The following is a 10767-nucleotide window of genomic DNA, read 5'->3' on the forward strand; positions in this document are numbered from 1 at the left end:
GAGGAGTTGGTAGCGCTTAAAACTTCTCGAGGAAGCTATCCGCGGGTCGATGACATGAGGTAAGCAGGTGCGTCAGATGGCATCTAGTGGCGTCAGGAGGCCGAACGGGGTCAATACTTGCACGTGGATGAGTACGGACACAACGTGGGTGTTTCCTTGTGATAATTATGCAGAAAGGTCATCATGAGGACCACTTTTTGGGGCCACTTCACGTGGTGGCAAGATGCATTATTGGAAAAAAGCTGAGTGCCAGGTGTGCGAATGATGCAAAAAGGTGAAAACTATGCACTGCGAGGTCAGTTTTTGGCCTGTTCGGGGTCCGTTTGAGGTCATCTAAAAGGCCAAGGGTTCCCAACTAATAAATCTAAGTGTGGGAACTGAAAAAACAGAGAGAAGACCAGAAAAAATGTGGAGAAGAGAGGAGGAACAGCCGCAACTGTGTTTTTGGGGTTTTTAGAGCCTATTTTGGCCGTAAACTGCTCATCCGAGGTCGGATTTGAGCACTTTGACATTGTAGACTGGGGTTTTGGGCCGTTGCGGATGCGATGGCGCTGTCCATTTTGATAAATTCCGCACTCTTTTCCTGCTGTTTTTCTGTGTAAGTTTCTCCTATGAGCGAAGTTTCTGCTCTAGTTTGTGATTGTATCTGGCTTATTTTACCTATATTGTGTGAGCTATTTGCCCCATTGGTGTTGGCCCAAGCTCAATTGTATCTAAACATCAGAAATTCTTCTCTTTTGAGCTGAGTTTTTTGGGTGTTTGTGTGTGTGTGTGTGTGTGTCTGTGTGGAGTGGGCAAGTGGATAGTCTCTCTCCTCTCACTCCAGAGGTGTGTTCCCTGTCTCGGCCAGGTGTGTTGTGTAAGCCGAGTGGTGCCCCATAGTGTGTGTGTGTATCTTCCCAAGAGTGTGTGTCGGGTCGTTATAGAGGCGCTGTGTGTTTTCATCCCGCTCACAACGTCTTCACAGGCATGCTTAACAGTCATTCTAGCACCAATTTCTCTACAGATGGTCATGCATTGACATGGTGCATACTTTCTTGAGCACACACAATGCTATTGAGCTCTTTTGAGAGCAAATATCCCCACATGGATTGTTTTACTGTATGTAGTAGTTTTCTGGGGCCTGTTTGTGCGTGATTTCTCATGTACGTTGAGTTGTGGTTACTTCTTGTTAGCAGCAAGCTGACACAGACACCACGGATACCATTTTTTGGAGCTCTCATTGTAAAAACACTTATTATTTTGATAAATCGTGAATATTGTAACTCCTATTTTTTGGATAAACCTTGTAATTGATGAGCCGGGGCTACAAGCTTCCAGATTTTATCAACCTGTCATTCCTTATCTTTAGTTAGATCTCCCATATAATTATTTTTGACCACCAAAAACCTTGGCTAAGGTATAAAATCCAATTTTTGTAAGTTATAGTTAAGTTTTGGATAATGAAATACAAAGCGTGAGCTAATGACGCTCACTTCTCTTCTTCTCGCGCTTCCTACTCCCTCCCCGGTTGTCACATTGCAGTCATGTTTCTTGCATTGTAACCGCAGGTAAGAGCTCTACGCATTGACGTAAACGCATTGACTTGAGATGCATTATTGGAAAAAAGCTGAGTGCCAGGTGTGCGAATGATGCAAAAAGGTGACAACTATGCACTGCGAGGTCAGTTTTTGGCTGTTCGGGGTCCGTTTGAGGTCATCTAAAAGGCCAAGGGTGCCCAACTAATAAATCTAAGTGTGGGAACTGAAAAAACAGAGAGAAGACCAGAAAAAACATAGAGAAGAGAGGAGGAACAGCCACAACTGTGTTTTTGGGGTTTTTGGAGCCTATTTTGGCCGTAAACTGCTCATCCGAGGTCGGATTTGAGCACTTTGACATTGTAGACTGGGGTTTTGGGCCGTTCCAGACGCGATGGCGCTGTCCATTTTGACAAATTCCGCACTCTTTTCCTGTTGTTTTTCTGTGTAAGTTTCTCCTATGAGCGAAGTTTCTGCTCTAGTTTGTGATTGTATCTGGCTTATTTTACCTATATTGTGTGAGCTATTTGCCCCATTGGTGTTGGCCCAAGCTCAATTGTATCTAAACATCAGAAATTCTCCTCTTTTGAGCTGAGTTTTTTGGGTGTGTGTGTGTGTGTGTGTGTGTGTGTGTGTGGAGTGGGCAAGTGGATAGTCTCTCTCCTCTCACTCCAGAGGTGTGTTCCCTGTCTTGGCCAGGTGTGTTGTGTAAGCCGAGTGGTGCCCCATAGTGTGTGTGTGTGTGTGTATCTTCCCAAGAGTGTGTGTCGGGTCGTTATAGAGGCGATGTGTGTGTTTTCATCCCGCTCACAACGGGTAGACTTTTGGAAGTTCATAGCTACATGGCATAGCTTGGAGGAATATGTGAAGCCCTCGTCTCCAAAGGCCATATCGAACTGCTGGATGAAGGCCAAAACTTTGTCTATAGCACCAAAGGTGCCATCATAGGTGAGAAAAGAGATGCTCTTTCCTCCCTCCTTGAACTTATTTAGCTTGTAAGACCTTTTCCAAGCAGCATGGGACTTGCAATGTCCTCTCCTCTTGTATTCTTTAAGAGAATAGCCGTTGCTTTCATTGGGAGAGGAGGAAGATGATGAAGATGGAGAAGAGGGTGACCTCTTTCTCGGCTTTTTCTTCCTTTGGTTCCTCCCTTCCTTGTTAGAATGATGAGGAGAAGGACTATGCGGCGATTGTTTCCTCTTAGGAGGAATTGGTAATCGTTGAGAGAGCCATCTTCGTGGAGCCACATCCTCCGAATCACTTCTTTCTCTTTCAGTGGTTTCTTCTTCTTCTTCCCACATCGGAGAGAGTCTTCTTTTGGAAGTCTCATTAAGAGGATTCCTAAGCTCTCTCTCATCTTGGGGGTTTGAAGGAGGCCATCGAAGTTGTTGGGTAACTACGGCTTGTAGGGTAGGATTTGCCATAGCTTGTTGCAACCTAGTGACAAGGTAGTTCACAAGCATGGGGGCATCTTCAATAACACCTTCATGTGAGAAATCAAAGTTATTACTCTCTTTATTATTGTCGTCCATGCTAATCAAACTTATGTAAGTAGTACTTACTTTGTGCTTTGGTACCATCAAAACCATAGTTACTACCCTTCTCGATTCTTGAAAATCGGCTCTCAAGCAACCACACCCATTGTTTAGAGATTGTTGATTGCAAAGAGTATGGAGAGGGTCTAACAGTGCCCGATGGATTATGGTTCCTGTAGAGTTTGCTATTAGCTCATTAGCTCAATAATGTTTAAGCCAAAGGTAAGTCCTGAAAGAATTCATTATTAAGTCTATAGTTCTCAACGGTGTACCTTGAACAAAGTTCTTCCCAACAAGAAAATATATCCCTGTCCCACTTACCCTCTTGCAATTATCAAGTCCAACCTTTCGTGACCAACTTAAGTACCTCTCTTCTTAAGCAAGAAAAGAGAAACCAATAGCTCTGATACCAATGTAACGGAATTAGACTTGTAAACTGGAAAGTAGCGGAATTAAAATAACTATAGTGATCATTTTTAAGAGAATTCTTCAAGAGCATAAAGAGAAGACTTGATGATAGATAGAAACATATCCATTATACTTAGTTATCTTGGCATGAACAATAATTTGCAAGAGAGACAATTAGAGAAGTTGACAATAGTTGAGGACCGGATTTACTTGGAGCCGGTCCCCCCTCCCAAAGGCTTTTGTGTTATAGATTCTCCCATAATGTGAGACTTGGTACAATACAAGCTTTGTGTTCCTTAGAACCTAATCGATGCAATGAAGATGGAAAGCTTCATGCATCAAAATTATGCCCTTAATCAACTTAATGAAAGCATTAACTTGTCCCGGGCCTCATTCCCAAGATCTCAAACACCTTCAAAGGTGGAGAGAGCTAGCAGGGAATGAGGGTAGGGAAGAGGAAGAAGAAGTAACATACAATAAAGAAGTACCTTCCTCACCTTAGATTACTCTTGTAGCTTTGCTTAGCATAGTAAATAGATGGTAGAGAAGATGAGCATGCCATTGAAGCTTGGCTCTTGGTTCGATTTGCATTCCATAGCCAAGAGTTGTTGGTGTAGGCTCTCAACTTCTCAAGCTTGAAGAAGGAGATGGAGTTCTTTGCTTCACACCATCAAAGTGTGTGTGTGTGTATGAGAATGAGAATAAGGATGCCCAAATCAACCCCCCCCCCCCCCCCCCCCCCCCGGCTCCTCTTATGATTGGTCGACCCCCCCCCCTCTCTCTCTCTCTCTCGTACTATTTAATTATATCATTTGTACAAGTGTCCTCTTTTCTTCCTTTGAGAGAAAGAGCTTAATTATTTATTTTAAATACATCTAAATTCTCATTGGACCCCTTTAAAGCCTATCCAATAGGATTCAAGCACATCATGAGGGCAAAATGGGAAGGATCTTGACATGTGTCTTTTATGCTTCTTAAGAGATCATGTTTGAATTGAACAATTCAAGCACCTTAGTCATTTAAGCATGACAATCTTTTATGCCTCTTGAGAGATCATGTTTGAATTGAACACTTCAAGCACCTCAGTCATTTAAGCGTGACAAGCACCTCAAGCTTGGACAAAGTTCTCACAAACACATTAAGCACCGTAGTCAGCAAGCACGACAAGCACCTCTTTGGAGGTCTTTAATGAAGCTAACCCTAAGGTCTTCCAAGCTCCATTATATGCACATGTCTATAGTCTACCTCTTGTTCCCATTCATCGTCCCCATATTAAATGATCAGCTTAATATGAGAAAGTCTTTTTGGAATAGGTAGATATTGAATTTTATGACAAGATGTAAGAGTCATAAGTCAATGGAACTTAGATCCGGTTCTAAGCACTACAATCCACATTATTCTTACCATCTAAAGGTGACTAACTCACAAAAATAATAAAAGGCCTCATTAGCCTTAGGAATCTCATGCTATAGACAGATGCGCGGGATGCATGCAAAATACACAAAATACCATGCTACCGACAATAAAATCCATAGATTGGCATACCTGGCAGTTCATATACAACACACAATCGGAAAGGGCACACGATCTATGTGTGTGTGTGTGTGTGTGTGTGTGTGTGTGTGTGTGTGTGTGTGTGTGTGTGTGTGTGTGAGAGAGAGAGAGAGAGAGAGAGAGAGAGAGAGAGAGAGAGGACATGAGAATATGTGCAAGTGCACCTCCTAGAGAGAAGTGCTTTACAAGCACAAAGAGAGGAGAGGAGAGGTGAGAAAGAGAAGCGGAACATAGAGCACTGGGTGCAATCTTCCCTCCTACTACAAGAGTGATCATTTTTCTCTTGCACATATTTACTAGATTTCTTGAATGCTCAAAATGATTACAAATTGTTTGTCCGAACATAAACTGACCATAACTCATAAAGAGCTCTCGAATAATACAATATCAATGAACTTGGTATCCTTTTGCATATTCTATAGACCAACTTTGATTTGCCACTTGTAATAAATATGTGCATTGAATATATTTTTATTACAGGTAACATTTACTTATAGATTTGTTGAATGCTCAAATGATTACAAATTGTCCACGTGAACATAAAACGACCATAGCTCATAAAGAGTTCTTTAATATTACAATATCAATAAACTTGGTATCCTTTTGCATATTCCATAGACCAACATTTTTCATCTATAGTTGTACATTAGCTCTATGGTCATTGAATATTCGGATAGACAGTTTGTAATCATTTTGAGCATTCAAAAAAATTATCAGTAAATATGTGCAAGAGGAAAATGCTCGCTCTTGCAAGGGGGAGATTTCACCTAGTGCTCTATGTTCCTCTTCTCTCTTCTCACCTCTGTGTTTGAGTGGCACTCCGCTCTATGCACTTGGACATACTCTCTCTCTCTCTCTCTCTCTCTCTCTCTCTCTCTCTCTCTCAGATTGTGTGCCCTTCCCGATTGTGTGCATATGCATTGCCAGATATGTCGATCTATGGATTTTATCATCTATAGCATGGTATTTTGTGTATTTTGCATGCATCCTGTGCACCTGTTTGTAGTAGCTCACGCTCTCGGGATATATAAGTGGTTATCTCCACTTGCACTTTGCTTTGGCTAGGGATCATAAAAATTAATACCTCTTTCCATAGTCAACCTAATTAATTGTGGAGACTCCACCCCAACAATCATCTCGCTATGAGCTTTTGTGCCACCACCTCTTGGCATGGGAGCGAAGGTTTGGATCAATCCTTTTGCTCTTTCTCCTAAAACCTCATCCAACGAAAGACAACAGTATGCTCTCTCTCTCTCTCTCTCTCTCTCTCTCATACATATATATTACACGCACATACGTGTGTGTGTGTGTGTGTGTGTGTGTGTGTGTGTGTGTAGATAGATACACCCATTCCCCCCCCCCCCCCCCCCCCAAAAGTTGTGGACCATGACTATTTTATATCATCAAACATGTATAGAAATTGTAGACATCAACAAATAGAAATATAACAAGCATAAACAAATATATCTAACCCTAATGGAGTTTAAGATAACACGACATCCATATGTAAGTCTGTTTACTTGGATCACACACTCAAATTATCAAGAAAAAGAACTTTACCAGCAAACTTGTGAGAGTGACACCATAAATGGTGTTGGTGTGTGTCTTTTTTTTTAAGGTTTAGATGCAACTATTAGTCATTTCAATCTTTTATGGTCATATAGAATATTGACAACTTGCAGTATTGTAGAGATCATGCGACTTTCTCGAAAGTGAGATTCTCTACCTTACGAATTTTGGTCCTTAGGTAGCCATAATTGCCTTGGCTTCAGAGTATTGTGCATTGTGTAAGAGAAAGGAGAATTAGCAATTGTCCAATCTCCCTAGTTCATAGATACTCGTCACGTTTTTTGAGATGGTCCTGACGTATGATTGCCTTTATTTTCATGCCTTTTTGTGGAGTTGTTAATGCTTATAGACACTAAGGTGTGTTTTGGTAGCCACAACTTTGTTTGGCCTTCATAACACCCTTGTGCCTCCAAAGACTTCTTTGTAGTGAGCCACCCTATTGAGTTTTTTTTCTATCTTGACTGGCCTTCAGCCCATCGAGGCTCATCACCATCACCTACTTATCTCAAATTGGCTACGTTCAGTATTGGAAGCTGATGAAGGTAATAAGGGAGCCACATGATCCTAGGTAGGGGTATCTGCAATTTGGAGGTCCATCCATCGACATGTAAATTCCATTTTCCATTCAAGCACAATTCCAATCTGCATGGGTGGTACCAACACTGAGACCCAACATTTCTGGGTTAGTGTGTGAGCTACTTGCTTGCCCCTCGTGTTTGTTTCATCCATATTTGGGCAGGACTTGAGTGACAGGCTTTCTGAATTGGAAATTCCCATCTAGCTTAATTTAAGAATCTCATCATGAATGGCAGCGTCTTGTGTAATGCCACATGCCTTCACGGTGTAAGCATAGCCTTCAAGATTAAAGTATAAGTGACTGAATTTGGAGAGATACACTCGCTCTGCATCCGCTGAAAACAGCCCAGAGCTTCCTGGCCCTGACCTTGTTCCGCATATCCTGCAATCAGTGCATTCCAAGAGTCCACATTCCGGACAGGAAGCTCCTCAAGCACTTTTTGCGCTTTCTGAAGTGCACCACATTTAGCAAACATGTCGACTGAGGCATTGCCAAGCATGACATCTGTTTTCAATAGCTCCTGACTAACAATATCAGCGTGAATTTTTGTGCCCATATCAGCATCTTGCGTACAGCCACATGCCTTCAATATGCACGCATAAGTGATTCCATCTGGAGAGAGGCCCTCGCTTTGCATCCGCTGAAAACAGCCTAGAGCTTTCTGGCCCTGGCCTTGTTGCACGTATCCCGCAATCAATGCACTCCAAGAGATAACATTCCGGACAGGGAGCTCATCCAGCACTTTTTGTGCTTTCTGAAGTGCACCACATTTGGCATACATATCAACCAAGGCATTGCCAAGCACGACGTTTTTTTGCAACAGCCCCTGACTAGCAATATTATCGTGAATTTTTATGCCCATATCAACATCTTGCGTAGATCCACATGCCTTCAAGATGCACGCGTAGGTGATTGCATCTGGAGAGAGGCCCTCACTTTGCATTCGCTCAAAACAGCCTAGAGCTTCCTGGCCCTGCTCCTGTCGCGCGTATCCCGCAATCAATGCACTCCAAGAGACAACATTCCGGACAGGAAGCTCCTCAAGCACTTTTTGTGCTTTGTGAAGTGCACCACATTTGGCATATATATTGATCAAGGAATTGCCAAGCACAACATTATTTTGAAACAAACCCTGACTAACAATATCAGTGTGAATTTTTATGCCCATATCAGCATCTTGCGTAGAGCCACATGCCTTCAAGACGCACGCATAGGTGATTGCATCTGCAGAGAGGCCCTCACTTTGCATCCGCTGAAAACAGCCAAGAGCTTCCTGGCCCTGCCCCTGTTGGGCATATCCTGCAATCAGTGCATTCCACGAGACGACATCCCGGACACAAAGCTCCTGGAGCACTCTTTGTGCTTTCTGAAGTAAACCACATTTCGCATACATGTCAACCAAGGCATTGCCAAGCATGACATCTTTTTCCAACAGCCCCTGACTAACAATAGCAGCATGAATTTTTATGCCTGTATCAGCCTCTTGCACAGAGCCACATGCCCTCAAGATGCACGCATAGGTGATTGCATCTGGAGAGAGGCCCTCCTTTTGCATCCGCTGAAAACAGCCTAGAGCTTCCTGGCCCTGCTCCTGTTGCACGTATCCCGCAATCAATGCACTCCACGAGACAACATTCCGGACAGGAAGCTCCTCAAGCACTTTTTGTGCTTTCAGAAGTGCACCACATTTGGCATACATATCGACCAAGGCATTGCCAAGCTCGACATTTTTTTGCAACAGCCCCTGACTAACAATATCATTGTGAATTTTTATGCCCATATCAGCATCTTGTGTAGAACCACATGCCTTCAAGATGCTTGCATAGGTGATTACATCTGGAGAGAGGCCCTCGCTTTGCATCCGCTGAAAACAACCTAGAGCTTCCTGGCCCTGCCCTCGTTGCGCATATCCCGCAATCAATGCACTCCAAGAGACAACATTCCGGATAGGAAGTTCCTCAAGCACCTTTTGTGCTTTGTGAAGTGCACCACATTTGGCATACATATCGACCAAGGCATTGCCAAGCACGACATTTTTTTTCAATAGCCCCTGACTAACAATATCATCGTGAATATTTATGCCCATATCAACATCTTGCGTAGAGCCACATGCCTTCAAGATGCATACATAGGTGATTGCATCTGGAGAGAGGCCCTCATTTCGCATCCGCTGAAAACAGCCTAGAGCTTTCTGGCCCTGTCCCTGTTGGGCATACCCTGCAATAAGTGCATTCCACGATACAACGTCCCAGACATGAAGCTGCTCGAGCACTCTTTGTGCTTTCTGAAGTAGACCACATTTCACATACATGTCGACCAAGGCATTGCCAAGCATGATATCTTTCTTCAACATCCCTTGACTAACAACATCAGTGTGAATTTTTATGCCCATATCAACATCTTGCGTAGAGCCACATGCCTTCAAGATGCACACATAGGTGATTGCATCTGGAGAGAGGCCCTCGTTTTGCATTCGCTGAAAACAGCCTACAGCTTTCTGGCCCTGCTCCTGTTGCGCGTATCCTGCAATCAGTGCATTCCAAGAGACGACGTTCCGGACAGGAAGCTCCTCAAGCACTTTTTGTGATTTGCGAAGTGCACCACATTTGGCATACATATCGACCAAGGCATTGCCAAGCACGACATTTTTTTGCAACAGCCCTTGACTAACAATATCATCATGAATTTTTGTGCCCATATCAACATCTTGCATGGAGCCGCATGCCTTCAAGATGCATGCATAGGTGATTGCATCTGGAGAGAGGCCCTCGCTTCGCATGTGCTGAAAACAGCACAGAGCTTCCTGGGACTGCCCTTGTTGGGCATATCCTGCAATCAATGTGTTCCAAGAGACCACGTCCCGCACAGGAAGCTCATCAAAGATTTGTTGCGCCCTGACAAGTGCACCACACTTGACATACATACTGACCAGCATGTTCCCAAAGTATGCGTTCCTTTCAAGTAACCCACTATCGTAAATCTCAGCATGTATCCTACTGCCTTGGTACAAATCCTTCTTCTTAGCACAGTCTTTAAGTGAGCTCACAAAAGAAAGATTCATTCTCTTCCTCTCCATGTTTGCTACGAGGGTGGGCTCCCAGCTGCGACGCTACACGCCTCATATGTGTTTTTTTGGCAACTCCAGTAGCGAAGCGTGGGCTGCTTGCCTTTAACTGCAGAGCTCGACTGTGTCCCACACTATAAGCTTTTGCATGCTCTGCACCTGTGGTGTTTGTGCTTCGTTGTGTCCAAGCTATGGTCATCGTGACATTGTGCTGGGAACAGGAGGCCAAACTACGCGGCCAGGAGCTATGCCCTCGAGATCCGACGTCAAACAAAAAAAAATGGGCATGGCCCAATACTCGAAGTGAACTTCGACAGAACCAGGACAAAAACAAGTGATAAAATCACAAGGCCTACCTTTAGAAGAATAGGGGAAGGCTAATACCACCATTGCAATCTTTAACAACTTATAAATCACAAGGCTTGCACATATGTACATATGCTCACATCTTTCAGTGACATACATAAATATCGTCACATCTATGCTTCATATTCATGTATTGCCCACATAGGATTTATAATAGGCCATACGACCAATGGTTGA

The 10767-nt window shown here is 43.4% G+C and overlaps 1 protein-coding gene across 1 annotated transcript; it reads right to left on the reverse strand.

The window, feature by feature from the left end:
- Window positions 1-6647: 6647 nt before the first annotated feature.
- LOC147460984 (pentatricopeptide repeat-containing protein At4g18520, chloroplastic-like) lies at window positions 6648-10544 on the reverse strand. Its single transcript, XM_086508643.1, has one exon. The coding sequence runs from the start codon at window positions 10234-10236 to the stop codon at window positions 7420-7422; it is 2817 nt and encodes a 938-aa protein (XP_086364769.1). The 5' UTR covers window positions 10237-10544; the 3' UTR covers window positions 6648-7419.
- Between the last annotated feature and the right edge of the window lie 223 nt (window positions 10545-10767).

Source organism: Adiantum capillus-veneris, chromosome 3 (genome assembly GCF_014529385.1).
Source record: "Adiantum capillus-veneris isolate H3 chromosome 3, ASM1452938v2, whole genome shotgun sequence".
NCBI classification, from domain to species: domain Eukaryota; kingdom Viridiplantae; phylum Streptophyta; class Polypodiopsida; order Polypodiales; family Pteridaceae; genus Adiantum; species Adiantum capillus-veneris.

Coding starts and splice junctions, on each gene's coding strand:
- LOC147460984 (XM_086508643.1), bottom strand. CDS start 10,236: ATGGAGAGGAAGAGAATGAATCTTTCTTTTGTGAGCTCACTTAAAGAC.